We start from the raw sequence: 24758 nt of genomic DNA, 5'->3' as shown, positions 1-24758 counted from the left end.
CGTTCATACGTGCTACGTACATACGCGTATTCGAAAAAACTGCCAATATGCATGTAAGATAATTACAGCGATGAGTCTTAATACTCTGTTCGCAATTACGATCATCCTTCGATTGTTAATAGGTAAATTGATCTAATTAAAAGAGTGGGATTAACGCGCCTTTCGGAGTATCTGGATGATCTTCGTGAATTTTAAGTCACATCGATATTGGTTATATTTAATATCCATTCGGAGTGGAAATTTGTCTCTCATGTATATTTTGATATAATTATTGACAAAATAGGTCAATTATTTGAGAATAAACATGAGAAGTTATAGATTTATAAAAATATCGGTTTAAAAAATTTGTGTTTTGTGATGAATTATTTTTCATATGATTAAGTACTGCAATTGTTTAAGTACTGAATACCGCATTATTTGCTTAAAGCGTTTAACATGTTGAGTGATAAATACAAGTATTTGAAATATTGATCGAATTTTGATGTTCTACATATTGGTATACATTATTCATGTATCGTATGAGCACATTTTTGCCATTATTAAAGATTTTAATTAGCCAACGTTTTAGTTAAATCAACCACTAATTTTGATTAATTTTGTTTTCCTTTTGTCTATAAAATTAAAATAAAACTTCAGCAACGTGTTTACATACAATAAACACTCAACATATTAAAATCAAGAGCACGAATTTTATATGCATTCGATTTGACATGATTCATCATCTCGACAGCTCTGATAGCGACACATTCCCATCTTTTAATATAAAATACATATATTTTGTATCAGACGGAGAAACGCGGTGGACGAACAAATTAAAAAAAAAAGAACAAAAATTTAATTTGTAGCATATAAGAAAACAAAAATAAAAGAGCATGACAGATTGTTAACGATGCAAATACCGTATATACTCAACAGTATAACATTAATCTTACAAAGTAATAACTCAAACATTTAAAAACAAAAACATATTCTATCAACAGATGTAAATTACACGCATAATTGTAAAAATCGAATAATAATAATTCGAATAGACGGTTGTGTCATTGAAATGTTGGTCGAATAGGATCACGAAATTGGTCGGCTCGTATGCGAAAGAGAAAAGAGAAAAGAAAACTTATATTATTAACGCGACAAGAAATTAGTTAAGTATGATTTATAATATTTTCATAAAATAAACAATATAAGAATAATAATAATTGTTATATAATAGTCAAAAATAGAGAATGATATTAATAATACAAAAATTATCTATCTATTCATTTACATTTTTTAAGATACAAAAAAAAGTCTTTGTGTTTATATCTCTTATACAAAAAAATTATAACATTTTATAAGCTTTGTTACTGAAATTTGCAAGTACTTGCAACTATTTTGACAAATGTTAAAAAACATTTCGGACGTTTTTGCATTTTGCCAACCAATTAGTATTCAATTAGGTAAATAGCATAATAATATAACGACTATAAGAAACGAAAATAAATCATTCGTTATAAGTACATTATTCCGTACTGTTATAATAGAAACTTTGTTTATAGAAGTAACTATCTCAAATAAGTGATCCTTATTTGACCATTCATTAATCGCACAGATATACGATTTGTTTTTACAGTACATAATTCTTTATATATTAGCGTCCTGTAAAAACGGATATAAAAGTATTAAGATGATTCTGATTCTGACCTAAACTAATAGTCTGCCATTGTTGTACTAAATTTGCGAGCAATCAATATTAGCAACAATAACAATAAGATGGTAATCGCGATTGCTATCGCGCGCAAAGTGCTAGTAATAATATATATAAAAGTAATAGAAGTAAGTCATAATAATAATAAATGCCAATGGTAATATCGCTGTCATTGGCAGGATACTATTAATATAAACATATAATATTAGTAATAAAATAATAATGACCATACAGTAATAATAGAATAGTAGCAATAATAAGAATTCTTATAATAATAATAATCAAATTAGAATAACAGATATAACTAATAAAGATAAACATAGCAATAATAATAGCCATAATAAACATAGTACTAACAACAGTGTCAACGCACGTGCTGAAGAACAGTGATGAAAATGATACGAACATAGAAGCATCTTTCAATCATTAAACGATATATTTGTGACTAGGCTCTATTTGTATATACGCACAAGACTAATGTGTACGCGTGCTCATTTCCTATTGTTAGTTAATCCATTATCGATTGGTGTTAACCGTCTACGCTATAGTTTAAATGTTAAATATTAAACTATTTTTCTTTTTATAAAATTTATAATATTTTACATATAATTTTGAAATACTTATACAGCACAAATATTTAAGAGACATTCTAAAGACGTCCATAAGATGTCCTACACGCTGAGAACGTCTCTAGCATATCCCTCGGATAAAGTGTGCTGTATGGGATATATTTGCTAATTACATGTATAGCAATCATTTGTACGCATATCAAAAAGCTATTTTGAAGCTTTATGTGGCTCTTGCCGATTGATTTATATACTGTCTTTGAATAGTTTGGAATTTATGATTTATAGTTTCAAATATTTGTTAAAATTTATACTTAAATCGATTTAAAATATAACAAAATAATTTTTTAATTTTTAGTATTTTTATATATATTAATAAAATATATAATATAACGTTTTATGTTTTTTAAATACACATAATTCAATAATAAACTTAATAACTTGAATTTATCATTCATCACATATGAGGCAATAATACAGATATTCTATACGTAAATAGTTCTTATTCAAGCGTAGACATTCAACACTGGTTTGGGTTAGTCATTAGTATTGTGTAAGTACATCAATTAATTAAAGACACATCTTTGGTAATCTGTACGGAGCACGACGTTGTCCACTACTCAAAGATAATAGCAAATGTTAAATAAAATTATCCATTTGCATACAATTTACCTGTAATGACGCCAATGCTCCGTTTATTTGGTCTGACGTATGTGTGCATATTAATGTTGTTGATGACAAAACAAGACTATGTACACTTAATCGTAAATGACAAGTAATTATAATGCGGAATAACAGAAATTATTCTGTTTTCCAGGATATCTCAAACAATTATATATAAATTCATCTAATATATATATAATATAAATGATAAATGAGCTATACGATGACATTATTCTAGCTTACTCATTATTCTTTGAAATATAAAATATTTCAAAGAAAAATATAGTAATGCAATATACAACCATCATTTTCAACAGATAACAAAAATAGTTACTGTCATTTAATAATTTAGTGCACGCAAACTTGTTTTGCAATATAGACAAGACTATGCGAGAAAAAACAAATCAAGGGAAATGTATTTTGTCAAAGTGAAAGTGTGGATTGTAACTATAAAAAGTGACGATAATAGTAAGAGGAAGTTGCATAAGATTGTAGATATCATAGCGGGTCGCTTGGATAATATAGCAGGCAAATTCTACAAAAAAAAACGAAAATTTAAAAGTTTGAAAGATGAAGATGTTTTATAGATGTTTTCAGGTAGTTTTTAAATTCTTTTTCTCTCTTGTTTCAAATGTGTTTCGTATAAAATAATTAAATATTTAGCATTTTATGAATCATTTTGATATCTCTGAATATTAATTGATCAGAACTCACTCCAAGTTTAAATGAATTTTTTATAACTTAATATTATTCAAAATTGATTATAAAACTGTTTTAAAGAATCAAAATATTAATTGAATACAACTTGAATACAAATTTTGTTTATTTATATTTTTATTATAATATATGAGATCCAAATAAACAAAAAAATAATACTTTCAAAGAAAATGAATTATATATAAGAGAAGAAAGTTTAACTCAGATTTTACAAAATATTAATTCTTAATATGTGATGTAATTCAATTACACATTATCGATTTAAAACTGTCTGACATTTCCATGTTAAATTAATATCCACGAAAACATTTTTAATGCCAATACTTAAATTGATTTTTTTATAATCATCAATTCCGTATATATATCCTTGCATGATCTTGATTTAATTCATTCGAATACAATCATCGCACAGTTTTGTCATGAAATCAATTTTCGTGATATTCGTCTAACTAAAAATAGTGATTTATCACGTTGAAAATATATTTCATTCTAAATTTAAATCTTATCTGCACTTAAAAGCAAGCTTGTAAATCTATTTTATTCAAAGTCAATTGCATTAATTGCAACATAAATATACATTTGTCTTCTCTCGATAAGTTATAATAAGAATTGTGATCATCGTTTTAGAAATAATGCAAAAAATAAATCTTACATAGAATTATGTTTCTTTTGCTTGTTAATATTTTTAATTATCCGAAATTAATAAATCGGTTCATGATCGATAAAACTTTCAAAAAATCAAAATGTATTTCCGATTACTTCCAAGAAGCAAATTCATATTCAATGTCAAGAATGAATTATCTTAAAACATATTGCGTGATGCACTTATTCGAGTACGTCTCTTCCTTCTGATTGCGAAATTGTTTCGCAATTATTATAGTAATCCATTTTGTCTTTTCGTATTCAGATATCACTTGATAAGAGACTTTTACTTTGTTGAATCAATGCAGACAACCTGTCCGATCGATCTCATATCTAATTTTTTCTAAAATTAATTGCACAAAGTGCAATTTATTATTTCGACGAAGAAGACGATGCAAATGTACGGTCGGGAAACTCGTCCGATATTAAAATTCATTAAAAGTTTGTCGCATCTTCTGTACTTGACTATATTCGTGAAGTGTCTTGATAACGATATAGAATAATTGAATGCACAAATGTGTGACGCCTGATGTGTTTATTCCTGAGCGATCCGGCCCAGTTTCAGTTTGAGACCACGGTCCCCTATACGATACAATCTTATCACAAAGTCATTACTACAAAATGTCTCTTATATTCGTTTCTTTGCTATCTATCGGTTTTTTTTTTGTTTAATTCTTTGTATCCGTTTCGTTTTTGGTATATTTGCACGATTTAAACCTAAGAAATCGCACGCGCGTCGGTCCCGCACGATCATTGTTCGTCCTTTCGCGTTTCTCTTTCCGCCTCCATCTCTCGTGCTTCTTCATACATACATTTATCTCGTTTACACGTCCAATTTGCCGCGATACATACGCACATATGCATATGCATATTTATGTATAAACAGGCGGTGCGACAGCGATCCCGATAGTAGAGCCGATAAAAATAGTTCTCAGTCGATAATTCGATTTATGAACATGTATGTATAACTATGTATATGTATAGTTATGTATAAGAAAAATTTCTCGCACAGCTCATTCGCCACACGTCCCTCGCTTGTTCTTTTGTCCTCTTTCACCGTGAAACGTAGAGCATCGCCTACCGTTAATTAACTATAAGAATCCTCATTGCGCTCTCAAACACACGCACATACCATACTCACGTACACATATATGTGTATGTACATATATGCATGATATATTTATATATCTGTATATACATAAGGGGGAGGGGAGATTGGACAGACAGTTAACATAGCGCGTTAGCTTCGTTCGAGGAACCCTGGTCGGTCGTCGGTGCATCGTCCTCCTTTCTGTTCCACTTTCTCAGCCTTCTTCATCGCGCTCCTCCACATTTCATGTGCACTTTCTCGGCCATAACTTTCATTTGCCCAGCACCGTGAATTCTTCTGCATGTCCGAGGATTCGTCCAGTGTTTTACATGCGCAGCTGCTATCAGGAGGACAAGCAACCGTTCGGTGCGATCGCGAAGTATGAACGATGTCGCGACTTCGTGGATGGCGGTATGGGCGCAAAAGAGGTTGAGGAGATGAGATGAAGAGATAGAGAAGAGGTCAACAAGGCGGAGGATCTCACGGCAGAAGTGAGAGCGCGTGGGCGGGTGTTGTTCTTTGTACAGGCACCGACAGACACAGATAGACTGATCGAGAGACTGACCGGGGAATCGTGACTGATCGATCGACCGGTCGAGCGAACGACCGATACTGATTTGACTGACTGAGACTGACATGGCACGGCGACTCCGATCGAGAGTACACGGTCACAACGTCACAGGCCACCTGCTGGCACACAAACAAACACACGGACATGTTAGTCACCACCACACACCAGATATGAAGATTCATCCCTGGGCAAACGCGCGCGGTGGTGGTTTTTCCGAGGTCCCGCAAAGACCTACTATGCCCAATTGTCTTTGCAGACATGCATTTTAGATAACGGATAACAACAATCATACGAATTTTTTATTCCTTTGTTATTATCTGGCACAAAACGAACATGTAGCACGGTATGATTAGTTCCTTAAAAAAGAGGACTTAACGGATTAAATACGTGTTATCAGAAACTAAAGTTATAATTTTATTTTTTACGAAATGACTTTGAAGTATTGCTTTGCTGCGTTATAATAACGCTTCGACAAAATATTTCACAAACTGCATATCTGATAAGAGAACTGCACACAGAAACAGAACGACGATCAGAATACATTAAAAAGTATATACATTCAAACGAATTATTTGCGGGACCTCCAAACCGATGACACCGTGCATCGTGTACACAGGTAGTTTACCGAATCGTCCTTTTAAAACACGAACAACGAGCGTCCACTTTAATTCAGCTTGACAGACAGTCACAAGGAAAGAGAAACAAAGTGTTCGACAGCGCATTTGTGAAAACTCGTTGCTAATGCAATTAGTGAAATTCGCCAATGGTTTCCAGATTCAGATTACAGAGGACGACTGTAACAGTCATACAAATTACACATAGTATTTTTTATAGCAGTTTTATATTCAAAAGTTGTTTGGTATCAATTGTACTAAACTCAAATCATGAATAAAATAATAATGAATAGAATGTTTGTATTGAACATAAATTACACTTTTTTACTTTCATGGAAACAACTGACTTGTCCACCGCCCATGACGATCGGTTGCATATATTCCTCCCCCCTCCCCCCAAAAAAAATCACATGGCAATGTTAGTATTACTAACTAATAAAGCATCGTAGCGTGATTAACCATAGAAAAACTTAGTGATATTATTATCACGTGAGAACGTATCGAATTCTGTGCGTCTCGAACAATAAACGAAGGAGATACACGCGATATAATAGCTGCTGACATAATTACAATGAGTGAGATATATAGTTCTTTGTGTTTATCGCTCGTATTTGCTGGTTCAATTACCAGCTCAAACTACTGTGGTTATTGATATAAAGAACAAGATAAAGAAATTAAAAAATAGAAAGAGATAAATTACAAAAAAATTATAGAAAGAAAAAACAGAGAGAAAAGTCAAATCATCAAATGGTTACGAGGTACGGACTCGAACGCTGCGTGAAAATTCAAAGCGAACTAGTCTTACCCTCCTAGGGGAAAAGCTACGTTGTTAGTGAACTTCACGTACGTAATTTCACTTTGTGCAACAGTAAGTTAGCACAGAAAGCTTTACTGGCAGCCTTTGCAACGAAATGTAGTTTGATTGCATCATCTAGGAACGTGCCGCCAGGCTTGCACCTTCGAGATTCGAAGAGACGAACATATTTTCGAGACCGTGCGATAAGTACAGGCAGATATTACGGGTGAATATTTGAAAGACCCGTATTATATCATTGCGCATTTAGCGTACAAACGTGGCTATTCGATTTCCACTGTGTGCTTATATTATGTATGTTCTTCGTAACTAAATGAACCGAATCCAGAAGTGAATGAGCACGTTTAACGCTAAATGCGCGCCGCTAAGGCCATTCCTAGGACAAGATTTTAACCCGACACGAACTTTAACCTGTAAATCGAGTTAAATTTAAACTCGAAAAATTTTTAAACATCTCGGTATAAACGGAGAATGTCTAGAGCCGTTCTTTTTAAAAGCTAAATACCGATTCTATATTTTGTGACGGCAAAAGTCGAATTAGGAGATTCAAAATGAATAGATATTTCACAATCACATTATGAAGCTTTTACATGCAAATTTCTGTCTTTTATGAAAGCGCAATAAAATATTCGCATATTTCTTGCATGCAAAATCCCTTTTTTAACGAGAATATAAATAATACTCAACATATATATCAAAATTGTTTATAATTCAATGCGCAAAAGCGCTTTTAATATAAAAAACAATTCATTTAATTCATAAAAGAATTGGTTGCAAATGTTTACTATTAATCTTGATTAATTATATCTCGTCAGATTCACTAAATCTGAATGAGCTCTAGAAATACCGGTCATAGTCTCTGAAATCGATCATCATTGGCTACGAAATCAAATGGTCCGATATAATAATGAACTAATACTAATTCGTTAATCCTATTCCGTCTCCTGTTAAAAATTATTGAAATGGATTATCAAAAAAGCAGGATATCTATGTATATTTAACTCGGCACTGGAAGAGTTAACAGATGATATACGATTGCAACGTGGCACGGACGTGAACGGAATAGACAAATTGTTGGATTAAAAATGTACTGAAAGTGTTCACACATGGGCGGACCGGCAGGTAGAAGAGAGAAGACAATTCGGCGGGACAGTTCGCACAAGCGACACGTTAAAAGAATAAATTACGTTCCTGCACCTCGGAAGAAAAGTCAGTCCGATGGAGACAAGAGAGTCTTCTGGATTATCACAGCCTCGTTTCGATAGGACGGCGAAGGTGTCGAGCGGCGACGTCTCCTCTTCGGCGTCCGAGAACGCTCGATTGTAGCCCGTTAACTCGCTACCTTCGTGGAAAATACTGCTTGACTAGAGAGTATTGTGGAATACGGCCACCTAATACTTTCGCTTGTCTACCTAGACCTATCGCTAGACGCGATTCCGCTGCGGAATAATCAACCATCGCGGTTGTTAATTAAATGCGCGAGCGTCGTCCAGACTAAGGACGTCGTCGAGCCAAGGTGTCCGAGAAGTCCTTGGTATCTACCTACGAACGTTCTGTGACGTCAGCTAGTACGGCTTGCAGGCATCCTTGGACCGTTTCAACTGGACCTTCAGTCGCTTCATGCCAATCTGGAAACCGTGCATCGTTTGGATCGCTGCTTGCGCGCTCGATGCATTGTCATACGATACGAAACCTAAAACAATATTATAAGATACATAGATTCTATTCATCTGTATTACGTCGTTTCACTCGTATTCTTCACAAAATTTATCTGTATATTCAAACATTCTTTTGTTATTCAATGTTAATTCAACTTACCAAAGCATTTACTCATGTGCGTGTGCTTATCTATGAAAACTTTGGCGGATATGACATTGCCGAAGGGTAAAAAGGTAGAAATGAGGTCTGTATCGCTGAATTCTTGCGGTAGGTGATATATAAAGAGGTTGCAACCTTCGGGACCCTCGATTTGCTTGTCCGTGCTGGTGAACTTGGTCTTCTGTGCTGCTGCCGCCGCAGCGGCTGCAGCCGCCGTGAACGCGGGGAACCCTGAAATCCGAATATGTTGATGATGCTCTCGCTATATCATCAATCGCGGGGAATACAATCCCAGTTGTATATTTTTCGAAGTGATATAAATCGCATGTTAAAAACTTATCTAAAAACAATGTATATTTTTGAATAAATAATTTTAAATGTAATCAGATCTTAATTCTACTTAACTATGCATTTCTCAAAACTCGATTTATATCACTTCATGATGAACAGTTCCTGTTCAATACAACTCTATACATTGGCTTGGCACGTCCCAGCTTACAGAGACACACCAAACAGACTCTGATTTGAATTTATCTGATCGCTTCAGTCTACTCTGAATATAATAAGTAAATAAGCACGTTATACGATAAATAAAATGAGAAATTAAATATTCAATGATTTATTAAATATATACATACAATATTATATATATATGTATATATATATATATATGTATATGTATATATATAAGATGCAATGCAATTTTATAAGCTCTCCAATATTTGCAACCGTGGTATTATAACACACACATTTTCACTTGTTCAATTCTCACGAGTGTATCTTGTGCGCTGGGATACGTGGATATTCCAATAGGCACATGCGAACCTATCGGTTGTTTTTCTTTCAAGCATTCATTTGGTTCACTTCCATATTCCGATACTTCCAGCACCTAATTTGCTTTAATCGCAAATTAATTGGTAAGTTTTAAAATCTCGCATATCCGTATTGATTTTATATAATATTCGATAGGAAAGGTATAAAATTATATAATCCAAGCTGACGCTAAATGTGCAGATATTAAATGTGCGAAGATTAATGTTAAACGCAAAAGGCTTCTATTTTTTATTTAAAAAGATAATTATTACCTCAATATCTCCTTCTCTTTCTCTCTCTCTCTCTCTGATATTTACTCAAATTTTAATATTATAATCGTATTTCGTAACGTTAATCAGATTGTCTTGAATATATTGTATGATAGTTTCGTATCGTGATACACGACACATTAATGCGAAAGTCAACCATATGAAATACTTGACTAAAACTTGGGACAATCCACAGAAATATATATTCAGGCAATCTACTTATTACTCACTATGCAATTCTTTCTTTTCCACGGTCACCGTCGTCTTTCCAATGAGAGCTTTAATGCGCACAGTTTACTTATTAGAAAGTAACCCTTTGCGTGTTCACACGGATGCAGAAAAGCAGTGTGTGGACTGCGCTTAACGATTTTCTGTGTACATTGAAAGTTGCTTGACAAGCCAAATGATTACCTGCATACTGTTGTAAGCTAGAATAGGCGTTGCTCAGCGAATCCTGAAGTCCGTTTAACGGCGTTCCCGTCAAGGAATTGAGCGTGAGAGATGTTACAGGACTAAGACTGCCCCCGGTAGACCCTTGAAGACGAATACATATTATTTTTTATCTATTCTCAATTATAAATTTCGATACGCAAGCCTAATTATTTCTAAGGCACTTCTCACGTGCTGCGACATCGCAAGAACGTCAGTCGCTCTGAGTTTGTTATTATTAAAGGCAGAAAGCAACGTATTTGTGCAATATATTAATTCTATCAAGTATTATTATTCGGTATTTGTATAAAAAAATTTATTTAAAAGAGAAACAAGATCAATTTTATTCAAAGATGTACTCCTTATGATATTTGATGAATCTTTCTCCCTGTCTATTATATTAATTAATTTAAAAAATTGAATTTACAATTAAAAATTTAAAATTTTAATTATAAATAAATTATATTTAAAATTAATACAATAACGAAGCTTGTAATAACAATTTGTCATACTTTTATTTGAGTCTTAATTAATTAAATTTAAATAGTGAATAAATATTCATATTTTTAAAGTTATTTTTAAAAACAGGAAATATACAAAAAAAGTTATATAAATAGTGACCGCAAAATCGGTGAACTTTTATCCTTTCTTTGATCCTGCTATTTTAAAACTGAATTGTGTATCAAACATCTTATGATGAGACATCAATTACAAAAAAATTTCAAGTTGAGACTAGAATTGATTTAAGAGATAAGAAGGGTCAAAGTTTATTAAAGCATTAGCCTACATGCTTTGAAGCATGAATTTTTATGTCAGTCCCATATCTCTTATTTTAGCTTTAACTTAAAATTTTTTTGTGATTGATATCTCATCATAGAGTATTATTTGATACATAATTCATTTCCAAAATTGCAGGACCAAAACAAGCTATTTTTGCGATTACTCTTTAAAATATGCATGAATGAATAAATTTACAAACGTTTCAGTACGACACATACAAAATACTTCGTTTGACAGGAACTTAATTAGTATTTTAATAGTTTAAATTTTAAAGAGCACAAGAGTGTCATACTTCTTTGATATTGAGATAAAAATTCGCTATGTAACAAGATATTAATGATTTAAATATAATTTAAAAGTGTAATATACCTTCATGCACGATAATATATAAAAAATCACGCGCTACTATACCCGGGTTAATTGCGATAAGCGTTTTATAAAAAAGTTCTGCTCTTCTTTTTCATTATGCACAGGTATTGTTACCGATTAAATTCTTATTATGGAAAATCGTGCACCCATTAATTGCAATAAGCGTTTATGCAAGAATCGTATATTCCCAATACGTCTCAAATATACACACACAATAATTTAAATCATATATACATATTGTTAAAACTACAATTAACAATTGATAGAGAATAAAAATCTGTACGTTCCTAAAAGCACTGACGAAGTCCCGCCAATTAATGTATTAATTCAATATGTGAACATTTTTACAATTCAATGTGCAGTACCAATCAGTTACTAATTGACTCGGTTATTCATATTCGTGGATGAAATATATACATATGTACAGGATGTTATAGAACTATCGTTGTACGATTTTTCAGCTTACAAAATTCAATAATTTGACGTTCATTACAATTTGCTTTAGCGACTTTAAACTCTATTTCCTTATTATTTTAAAAAATATTCGTCATACAACATCTTCTGATTTGTATTTGAATTAAATTTTAAAGTAAAATTCACAATTAAAAAAATAAGAATTTACTATTTTGTTTCATTTGCAAGCATTTTGGTCATAAAAATCTATAATTTTCAATTACATGAATCTATTTTAATGCCATAAATAAATGGATACAAGATACCTTATACATTAAAAAATTTTTTTAGACTTTTATCATTCATATATGAACACTATCACACTATGATGTGTACAAAATTTAAAATATAATATTGTTTGAAGCAAGAGAGGCTCGTACGTTAATGAAATCTATAGCCAATAATAATTATCAATATTGCATCACAATATACAGAAAACAATATTAAAAATATATAAATGAAATAGAAAGGAAAAACGACGAAAAAGGAATTTGAAAGGAAGATATATAATGTTGCGATATACGATAAAGAATGCGAATCAGCCAAACAATTTCTCTTCCTATGAGTATCTCACCTGTATTTCCTGTTTTTCCCAGAAGAGCAGCTACGCACGAAAAAAAAATACGCAGCGTTAAAATTGAGATGTACATTCACATAAAAGAAAATAAAGAAACGTAAAATACGCAATTATAATATAATTTGTTATGACATATTTAATGTGATATAAAAATAATAGAATATTTCTGCCTGCAGTTAAGATTATATTGTATACAAATTTACATAATAGCGTAAATACAAACTTGAGAGTTAAACAGCAAATAAATATTAATTCTTTAAGAAAAATATTTTACAATATGCTCTTATGTAAATTTCTATGTTATGTGTAGTATTACTATACAAGGTGTCCAACTTTAATCTATCATTCCTTTTCTTTTCATAGGATAAGGTTGAATTAAAAATATGTTCAGACAGAAAGTTGTGTAGCTCCACGAAGCACAAATAATAAAATCAATTTTCAAAAAACTCGATTTTCATGGATGTGAAGGTTATTTTTTTTAATGGAATTGTATGATTTGTTTACATATCATAATACTCCAATAATTGTTCTACGTATAAAAATATATTAAGGTAAAGATATTAAAGAATTAATAGTTAACGAGATATATATTTTATACTTCATTCTGGCATATTTTGAAATAAAATATAAAATATCTCGTAAACTATTAATTTTTCAATAATCGTATCTTAATATTTTTATGCATATAAGAATTAGACAAATTAATTGATAAAAATACATATAATTGCTTAAAAAAAAAATGCAATTTGCAATATGCAACTAGAGGAAGGGAAAGAGTTACGAAATAATATTTTATTTTATTAAAATAGTACAGTAGATTACTCAGGTGATACAATTAGTTTTGTATAAGTTTTAATCATAGGGCATAGAGTGATACTAATTATACAGATATACGGAAGTTCTTATATATTATAGGTATATAAAATTCTTATGCATAGAATAAAATAGAATATAGAATAGGCATGATTAATTATCAAAAAATTAATAATTTATAGGATATTTTATACTTCATGTCAAAATGTGCCAGAATAAAATATAAAATATTTTGTAAAGTATTGATTTTTTTATATCTCTATCTTTATATGCAGAATAATTAGAGAAATCATTATGTAAAAAAAAATCATACAGTTTTATTTTAAAAAAGTAGCTATGACCTTCATATGGTTATGCTAAATCGATTTTTTCGAAAATCAATTTTATCATTATTTGCGTCCCCTCAAACCATACAACTTCTGTTCGAATATTTTTTATTAGGCCTTAGAGTTTATCATGCAAAGATAAAAAAGATGATAGATTAAAATAAAAACACTCTGTATACTGTGATTTTAATTTTTCAATAATTGTATACGTTTAATTCAATTATATTTATTAAATTTACAAAATAAAAAACGTCATAATAAATATTTAAGATTTTATGATAGGCTCTAGAGAAAGAAATCATTAGTAACAAATAGGTAAGAAATTATTTAAAAAATTTTGCAGAAAAATTAATTATTAAAAATATATACGTATATTCGGTTTTTAATATCTGAAAATTTTTTATGTATCTAGTTCTTTATCGTAATTAGCTCTGTTAATTATAGTCTTCAAATTTTAGAATGAATATCACTCCAAAGAATAAAATCTCACTCTTAAAATTAAGCCACTTTTTTTAAAGACTGTGGTTCAATTTTCACTCTTTAGAATGAGATTTCACTTTGATGAATTTAGAGAGTAATTTTATCGAAATGATGCTTCGATATTTCGAACTTGGAATAACCCTTAAATTACGTTATAATCATACAAGAGAATCATAATCATATGAGTTTACATCTACCGTGAAAATTGATATGAAGATAGAAACAGAGAATATGAGGAAATTCGAGAAATGAAGGGCAAGAGAGGGAAAGTGTAAGCACGTGCACATGCGCGCATGTGCACGTACACTATTAAATAAGCGAAATGGGAAAATCAGACCATCAACGGGATTAGGGCCCCTTTTGCGTGATCGAAATTAATTTAGTAATTGTTAATACTGTACCAGGCAATACGACACGTACATAACGACATACCTGCTGTCGAATTCGCCAGACCGCTTAATGCTGAAACACAAAACACGTTCGCGATATTAGCAAAAGCAGAGTTGATAATATGTACACGATGTGATCACGGGAAACACTCGAAGCAGAATTTTTCCAATGATGGTGTTGATATATTTTTAAGTGCCACTAAACAATTTGTACAGTCAACGGCTTCATTTATGTCTAATTAATATATGATGAATCAAATTGCAAGATGAGTTGGTTACGTCTGCAAAAAATATTTATAATCTTTATCTTTTGCTACTATAGTATAATTATATATTACATAAGCAATTTATTATTTTAATATTTCACTAGATAAAATAAGCCTATAAAAGCAATTTTGGATACAATGGTTGCAATAAATTGTGATAAAATTGACATTTATGATTTAGGAAACACAATAAGATTTAATAATTTTTTCACAATCATATTTTTTAGTATTTTCCATATTTGTTATAATTTAATGTTTAGTTAATAAATAATTGAATATCAGAGTTTGTTTTATTAATTAAAAGATCTTACAGACAATTTACTTTTTTGACTATATACTATATATATATGCAGTTAAATATAAAATTAATTATTGAAAGAAATGCAAGAAAATACTTATAATCACATTTCTGATCTCTCATTTTGCAATATTAAGATTTACTATTTCTGTCGATCGGACTGTTCATTATAATTATTTGAAAAACTCGTTCCTGTACAAATAGCACCCTCTTTATGAGTGAAATGAAGCAAGCGATGAAGCAACCTGCATACTTGACTTACTTTGTTGTTGACTTTACATAAATCATACAAAAAGCGTTGTAAGCATGCAAAATAATGAAGATGTGTTTTCTTGATATAGGTGAGAGGTAATTACACAATTAATTACGGAAACGTACATCTTACCTGGCTTTCTACATTTATACAATTCAATATACACACAATGTAATAATATAGATTACTAAAAATTTTGATACAATCAATATCCTATCTTGGTCAATTTAATTATCATATTTAAATCACAAAAAGTGATTAATTAATTCTTTCTTAATTTAGATTTAATCATTTAATTTGCTTAATAAATGAAAAAAACAGTTAAATTTGAACATTTTTAAAGTATAATGTAAAAATAGATAACCTTTAATATATGACAAGCTCTTCTATAAATTTGAATTAAGTTTACTCAGATATTTATTAAAAAATATAGATACAAGTTAAATATATATTGTTTAATTTTATAAATAATTTAAAAATTACTTGACTTTTTTAACAAAATGTGCTTATATTAGTCAGATTCGTAAATTTTATTCGTTTATTTTTAATTAATGATTAAACCTGATGTATGTATAGTGTTTTCTTTGAAATAATCAACAAATATAAAAACGATATATTGTATTTTAGAATAAGACAGTCGGAATGTTATATTCACTTACTGATAGTATTGATGTTATTGATATTAAAATGATATTTATAACATTACAAGATAATTCCGATAACTTCATTAGAATGTCATATTAAAATACTAATTGCACCATCGTTTAATTAGTTAATCAAATTTGTTAAATATTATTTCGAAATTTCCTATTTTTTAAAACATAATGCGACTTGTAAATGTGAAATTGAGATTAGATGTTCATTCGTAAAACATTTTTTTCTCTCTTGACTGATTTTTAGAACAAATTGTTTACTGTTTAATTGTAAGTATATCTTCTGAAACACACTTTGCTCTTATAATACCGTCGTTAAAGGCTGTTAATACAATTTGCGAAGATACATATAGACACGTAGTTGCGTTATTACTGCCATTATAATCGCGGCACGACTTTGGCCGCTTTACCATGCATACCTACAAAAGCGTGGACAGTTCACCCGTTCGTCTGGAACTTTAACAACGCATGCAATCGTTAAACTCCAACTACGCTCAAGCGGATTTACCGTCTACCGCATGTAACATACGTGACGCATAAGCATACAGGTGTTTTGTACAATTGGTAGAAGGACAATATAATATGGTCCGAAGTTATGCATATAATTCGAAGCATCGGACAGTTCCGCACGGAACCTACAGCTGTACATTAATGTACGATAATGTGTTCTGCGATTATGCGTCTCGCAAAATTCTCTACTCACTGTTTGGCGACACCTGGAGATTGCCGTTTCCGCCAGTCATAGCTGCCAGAGTGACAAGGTTCTGCATACTCATTGGCGACACACCCGCATTTGCTGCAACATAATATATCAGAACTTATTGTAGAAATACTCTAGATTTATATACCGCGATGATAAATATAGCGTACTATTTAATAATTCGTAAAAAGAGCTTAACTCAAATTTGATCTAATTTGAAATAATTTAACAGCACATAAAACAGTTTTAATTTTTCTAATGGAATTTTTTTTGGCAATAAAAAAACCAAAATTTGCCTAATTTGAAATAATTTAAGAGCATATAAAACAATTTTAATTCTTCTAATGGAATTTTTTGGCAATTAAAAACATTAATATTAATATGTTAAGTACAAGGTGTCTTGAATATTTACTTTATTTAATTCATGCTTTAAGTTCTCTCTTCATGTACATTGAAAGTAAATTATACGTCACATTATATGCGTTTAGTTTGTGTATACGTGAACTCATTGCGTGCAACAACACTGAAATGCTATCAAATGACCGTACGTTCAGCAGCCATAACTAATAAATACATGTGTTACAGTAAAGTTAATGATAGACTCGTATTGAGGTATGTATATATCATCATCCTGACATCTTTCTCGATCCCATTAAACGAAGAATTTTTATTTTTATTATTGCCATGGTAAACTGGTGCAGGACGTTTCGTTATAACTTTCGAAAAGATATGACCCATGGGACGCGATCATACGCGGTGGAAGTTGGAGAATATAAGCGTGAAATGATATAATTTATTCTGACACTGATATGACTGGCGCGGACGAGTAATTTTAGTGAAGAAACGGATAAAGTTCCATTTTGCTAGCCCAAGCGAATCGATCATATTCTATAATATTTTATATCGAAATTTGATGGTGCACGATCGAAATATTTTTGAGCAAAAATAAATTATCTCTCAAGAGGAATTATATATTTAAATTTACCCGCGCTCAAGATTTACGTTTTTAACTTGTTCACGAAAATAGGTCTTCTATAAGTAACATTAGTATAGAGTAGGGTCAAAAGGTGATGCGATGAAGTTAAACTTACATATTAAAAGGGATAAGTTTAAAGATTGCAGACGTCAGTTATACTAATATTAGAAATGTGAAAGGATTGACGTAATGTATGATATAAATGTAAACGCATTAACAGACTAGATACAGTCGTTAATGCATTTACATTTATATCACACATTGACTGACGTGTGCAATCTTTAAACTTATTTAACTAAAGATACTTTTGAGAGTATTATATGATATAATCAAAAATCTCTTTTATTAATCATAAAAATCCATATTCGTGCAAAATATAAAAATAAGAAATGTCAGTAATACACATAAAAAGAACAAAATAAAAAAATGTTATCAACTTTCTCAAATGTCATAATATGTTTCATATAATGTTTCATAGAATTTTCTTGCAGTCTTAAAATAAAAAAAAGTAAAAGAACATGTTAATCTGTCATTACATAAATACTCACACAAACTAGCGCAAGACAATAGAGATGATAACTATTTATCGATTTCAATATATTTATATACGTACATACACTAATATTCATCTATAATTCAATAAAAGTTTTTAATAATCGTTGGAATAACGTTAATACGATGGATAATAATTTCAATAATTTATGTTTTGAACATCATTATGTTGAAAATATTTAATCTCGTTTCAAGAGAGATTGGATTTCTACTAATCTTATTTAAATCGTCATCAAAAATTGGAAATCAAATAAGCGCAAATAAGCGAAAATAAAAAATGAATAATCGACACTAACCATACTCACCAGCAGTGTTGCTCAGAGACGCGAGGGTGGCTAAACTTTGCAAATTCGCAGGGTTGATTTCTGCTGGACTAGGTACAGCGGGGGGTGCTGCGTGCGCAGGTGTTGCCGCGCCAAGGCCAAGGTGTTGTTGTAACAGTAACTGATGTTGTACATTCGACAGTGCATTAGCCGCTCCCGCATTCGCGGCGACCGGAGTCGCGGCACTCGTCGTCGCCTGCAACTGTTGCAGAAGCTGCAACGATGCAGGCGCCAAAGTATGCGCATCGTTCTATGAGTACAAACGTGAATAATCAATAATCACAGTCGCTGTTATATCTCATAAATTCATCGTATCTATTTCAAAATTTTTATGAATTATTTGAGAATATCCCATTTTAATTCTACCATAAAAGCCATTAATTTATAAATTAAATATAATTAATACAAAAACTTTTATTTCTAGAATTTAAACATCGTTCAATTTTTAATTAAGCTTTTTATCAAATTTCTACTAAGAAAGGATTAACCGCAAATTTGCCAAAGGATACGCTTGTAGAGCTTAATCCGAATCTCATGAAACGTTCAATAGAAACAAAGCTTTGGTGTAGCCACTATACGTGTTCGAAGAATACAGATCATGTTCCTCAAAAAAAACGTTTGAGTTCTTTTTTTAAATATATTTTGCATAACAAAATTGAGATTGCTATATAGAAAGTCACAAAGGATAGATAATGCATACGAATGTAAGGCGCTCAAACGATAGTGCCTCGTGAAGAGTTCTCGTTCTCGATGCAAATGGAATCTTTGATATCAGCCAAAGAGCTTTTATTATAAAATATTAAGTACACGTACGGCTAGGTAATGCGGTGTGATGTTGACTCCCGCGATGTTCCAGAGATTCGACTGAAGTTGCTGCATCCTCTTCTGGTCCTTTTCCTTTTGCGTATCGGCGAATTTTACGACTAATGGCGACGAACAGCCCTGAAAATTGCACGATGCGTTATAATGCTGCGTAAACAATATATAAAATATAAGAAATATAAACAACGTTGATTAATGTCACAATTAAGATTTAACAAAACTAAAATTATTAACAAAAAAGTATAATTCATACACACAGTAACAAATATTTAAACTATATAGAATTATTTAATAAACTGCCATAGTTTTAAAAACGTTTTTCATTGAATAATCTATGCTATAATCTATAATAAAAATTTGGAAATCTTATGTTATTATCAATTCAATCTTAAAAGAGAATTAGGAAATTTATAAAAATAAATCTTGCCTTGTCATAATAGCAATTAAATATTTCAAAGCTCCAATAATATGATTGATAAAATGATTACGATTTGAATGAAAATAAATAAATAATTATTTTTCCCCCATATAATTTCTGTTAAAACTCTAAGAAATATTTATATCTCAAAACTGTATTAATATTTTAGTGATAATGCCTTGTTTTCTGTCAATCCAATTTCTTGAACATGCTTTTGCTATAATTTGACATTCCTTTCGTTAGCTCAGAACATTAGCTGTATTTCGTACCGAGCGTTTTACACCTGAATCCGGCGTACATTATTGGTTCAAGTCCAAGTTCAACATTGGCGTGAGAACGGGATTTGCAGGCAATCGAGTACTACTGTATTGGTGGAAAGAGAAACTCATTCGACGGTACGCGAGACGATATACACACGAGGTCGATGCACCATGTACAATGCGCCTGCAATTGGAGACGCGAAATCGGCGTGCCGGTTGTGCCGGTAGTGACGAATGAGCAAGTTCGAAGAACCTGCAGCCGGAAATATTCGTGATATTAAAGTGGAATTGCCTTCGTGCCCGCATGTCTTGGCACACTCGCGTTTACCAACGAAATAGTACATTGCAAAGGCGTATCGTCGCTAAATATATCTCGTGAAGTGATTAATGAAGTTGTTAAGTATTTAAATGAGTATTTCTTATATTAATGAAACAAAATTATATATTTAACAACCGAATACCGCAAGGCCGCATTAAAGGAAATATCTTGATATTAATTAGAATATTTGATATTATATAAATAGATGAACCAAAAAATTTTATCTTTTACTTTAAAATAAAAAAAAATGTTATGTATCATAATCTATAGCGCAAAAATATTCACAGAAAAAATATGTTAACATATTTATGTGGAAAATGAATTAAATAATATATGAATTAAATATAATATTTAAGAAAGTATCAGTTATACCTAGAGAAAATATTTATAAATTTTTGAGAAATCGCAAATCAATATAGAATTAATTGTTTCCTTGTCAAAATTTTTGTAGGGACTATAGCAAAAGGGGCGGGATAGATATTCTTCTTAACATATAATTTAATTGTTATATTTTTAACATATAAATAGATAATATCGCAATATAACATTGACAATATCGATTTATGGTTTTCGAGCGATGCCCTAAGGAGATTCGGAAATTTATCTGTCCAATTCTCTCTCTCTCTAGCGTTTGCGAAAGCTTAGATGCTGTAGTAGTAGTATGGAGCAATGAAAGAAGGAGGAATAGAAAAGCTTGGCGAGCTTTGAATCGCCAAGGTGTCGACCAGTTCAGCCGTCTTTACTCTCTCGCTCGGTTTTAGTTACTCTGAGTTAAATCGGTATATTTCACTGAGGTGACTAGTCGGATTGTAGATGCACACATGGATGTTTCGACGAGTGACAATGGCATCTAGCCAATACATCCGACGACTCGGTTGAATTGCCATGAAAAGAAACGATCTACGAAGACTTTGTATGCGACCCGCTTTGTGTCGTCATCTGCCCCCAGTCTTCCCGACACTGTTTTCTCCGCTTAAAAGATCGGAGTCCTCACGACCCAGTTCTTTCTTGCAACATAAATATGAGAGCAGATTGCATGTCTTCATTGGATTGCTCATTATTTTCACAAGCAACTTTTCAAAAAAGTTTTCATTATTATCTTTTAGTTAATTGTAGAAAACGTATATGCAAAAAAGTCAATAGTGGAAAAATAAAAGATGAAATTATCATTGAATGATAGATTAATAAACGGTACGCGACTAAAGAAGTAAATAAATGAATAAAACCTATCATATTCTTATAAAAGCTGCATCATCCCTGTACGAAAAGTTGCCACTGTATTCTCAATTTATTATAAAAGATAGAATATTAGATGACGCTATTGCGATTATTAATCAAGATGTTATAGTAAAGCTGTTAAAGTTGTAGTAAACTATCTAATAATTTGAACACTAGTTACCATGCTTTACGCATCAAAACTTAGAAATTTCTGACATCAAGATTAACTTCCATACTTTGATATACATATATAGATTAAATTATATTAATTATATAAAATCCATAACGTTTATTCATATCAAAATTAGGAATATTAATTAATTACAAAATTAATAACTCCAATCATTTTAAGATTAATAACTAAGATCAAATTTTTATTTAATTTTCAAATATAGGGTTGTATTTAAAAATATTATATAAAATGTCTCCGTTTATAATTATACTCACCTCCATTGTCTGGGAATGATGCAGAGCTTTGATGGCATTGATCGCGTACTGCTTACTAGCGAAGGTAACGAAGGCACAGGCTTTACTTTTCCCGGTGCTGTCCCTCAGCACCGAGCATTCCTCGATCATTCCGTAAGCGCTAAACATGTTCCTAACATCGTTTTCTGTGAATTTTTTCGATAGCATCCCAACGAACAGTTTGCGCTCTGTAATGATAAAATATAACTTCCATTAGCGATTGTTTGCAGTATCGCGTCATCATAGAATCATCATGAAAAGTGAACAGACGTATTTCGTTTGTAATATGTGCGATCTTAATAATTCAATGATAGCACCCGGAAGACAATCGCCTTAAAGATAATATGTGATTATTCATCCTTGATATGATTGTATATTTAATTAGTTAGTGAGAAAATGTCTGGCTGAGTAATCATACAATCGAATGATCAACATAGCTATAGTCAATTGTCATTAACAGAACATATACTATTACAGAATGCTATTACTGGAGAATTACGTGGTGGATAAATTAAGTGCATTACTCATTCTTATTGCGCTTCTTATAACTAGATAGTTCAATTAACTAATATTTTTCTATAATTACATGTATATATATATATATATACCTTTAAATTATCGAAGACAATTCAAAGATATAATCTTCCCTATTTCTTCTTTCTATTTTTTACGGTTATCATGACTATAACAGTGAGAATCATTATTGATTATCTCACAAGTAGTATCGGCACTTTGCATGTGCCATTATGGTAATAGAGTTTGCATAACATCAAAAGAATTAGAATATTAAACATGAAAAAAATTCTTTTACCAAGCGTTACGTAAAATTAACTATTTTCCTATTCTTTATACCAAGTTCTGGTTATCTAAACTTGTTAGCGAACTCATTAAAAGTTTTATAAATGGCATTCATGACCAATTATTATCATTCGTGACATATTTTATATCATGAATGAAGGATTAATATTCTGCAGATTAAAGGTTAACAATTACCATCTAATATTCTCGGCTGCGAGTAGCACCATCGATTAATTGAAAAAAAAACCAAGTGTTTTATTCGATATAACGTTCTTAAACTTTGACTCACGTCGTCTCGAGCCGAGGTCACAAGTGACATCATGATTTCCCATCTCGCCCACCGTTTAATAAGCGTTTACGGATAATGCGGACAGTGGCTAGCTATGGGCCATTTGACGACGGTACAGACCACTAGAAGAGGCGACCTGGTCAATATTTGTTTAGGACCGGGAGAAAAGCTTCACCTAGAGAAAAGCCGCTTATGTAAATTCGGCATCGCGGGGGATAGGCTAGGCAAAATACTCGAATATATCTCTCGAGTCTATCTTCGCTTCTCTCATCCCTGTCACGCGTATTCAATTCTCTTATGGATCTTCTCGGTGTTAATGCACCGCTTATTCTGCGAGAACGTGGTGTACATTAAAAAAATCGAAATAATAAAATTTTGCGTTGAAATTACGACGTATTATACACAATGCAAGTTTTTTTTTATTTTTAAACTCGGTTAATGCAGGATACAAATTTTTTTTATCTTGTTATTAAAGAGTTTGATATTCAAAATTATGAATTAATGAAGTTGTATGCTTTAATTACTAATTTTATATGTATACATATATCCGAATAAGTTTTAGGAATCAACATTCGCTCAGTAATTATAAAATCCATGTGATAATAATGTTTCGTTTTGTGCAATCTATAGCATGTGAATTTTTTGGCTGCAAAGATTGAACTTTTGTATTATCATTCCTGAGTATTCACTTTTGCATAAATGCTGCGTGTATTAGATATGCAACAGTGACTCGCATCATATTAATTAATATTTCAGTGCCCTAATAATGTGGACTAATGTATTAATATTAATGTCGAACTATGCAAATTCGCCAGCCAACAAGAGGGCTAAACATGACGAGCATTAATATGTGAAAATTGTGGCTCCCTGTCAAATGTTGCTATCCAATTCGCGCGATATCAAAGGAACTCGATGCTGCGTTTCAAGCTATGCGTAGCCATACTAGAGCGAATTGAAATCGAGAATATATCGATTTATAGTGCGTGGAATGTATCCATAGAAGTTGATATCAAATTCACGGTACAATTGCGTATGATCGTGTTTCCGGAAATCACCAATACGCTTTATGTGCAAATAATTACGGCCCATAATGCTGACAAATAATGCCATGACTACATTTTGTAATGCTTACTGTACAATGAAATATAAGAGATATTAATAATATAAAATGTACTGCTTTGAAATTCGTTATTACATTTAACAATATTAATAAGAATAACAATTTATTTTTATAATAAACACTTGTACTAATAAATTATACGATAATATAA

The 24758-nt window shown here is 31.3% G+C and overlaps 1 protein-coding gene across 2 annotated transcripts in view; it reads right to left on the bottom strand.

Annotated features, from left to right (window-relative positions):
• Positions 1–4944: 4944 nt before the first annotated feature.
• LOC108768359 (CUGBP Elav-like family member 2) overlaps positions 4945–24758 on the bottom strand; it is a 219853-nt gene continuing 200039 nt past the window's right edge. The window contains exons 6-15 of one of the 2 annotated variants that reach the window (XM_018518759.1): positions 22383–22588; positions 19712–19840; positions 18872–19148; positions 17051–17143; positions 14921–14950; positions 12867–12896; positions 10673–10795; positions 9180–9410; positions 8904–9054; positions 4945–6052 (exon numbers count right to left, since the gene is read on the bottom strand). In XM_018518759.1, coding sequence (XP_018374261.1) covers positions 8927–9054; positions 9180–9410; positions 10673–10795; positions 12867–12896; positions 14921–14950; positions 17051–17143; positions 18872–19148; positions 19712–19840; positions 22383–22588 — 1247 coding nt within the window. In that variant the 3' untranslated portion in view covers positions 4945–6052; positions 8904–8926. Of the gene's footprint in view, positions 6053–8903; positions 9055–9179; positions 9411–10672; positions 10796–12866; positions 12897–14908; positions 14951–17050; positions 17144–18871; positions 19149–19711; positions 19841–22382; positions 22589–24758 lie in introns of both variants that reach the window. The other variant, XM_018518760.1, reaches the window with a different exon arrangement.

This window comes from Trachymyrmex cornetzi, unplaced genomic scaffold (assembly GCF_001594075.2).
Source record: "Trachymyrmex cornetzi isolate Tcor2-1 unplaced genomic scaffold, Tcor1.1 scaffold79, whole genome shotgun sequence".
Classification (NCBI taxonomy): domain Eukaryota; kingdom Metazoa; phylum Arthropoda; class Insecta; order Hymenoptera; family Formicidae; genus Trachymyrmex; species Trachymyrmex cornetzi.
The sequence above is the reverse complement of the archived record's forward strand: the minus strand, read 5'-3'. Positions and strand labels throughout refer to the sequence as shown.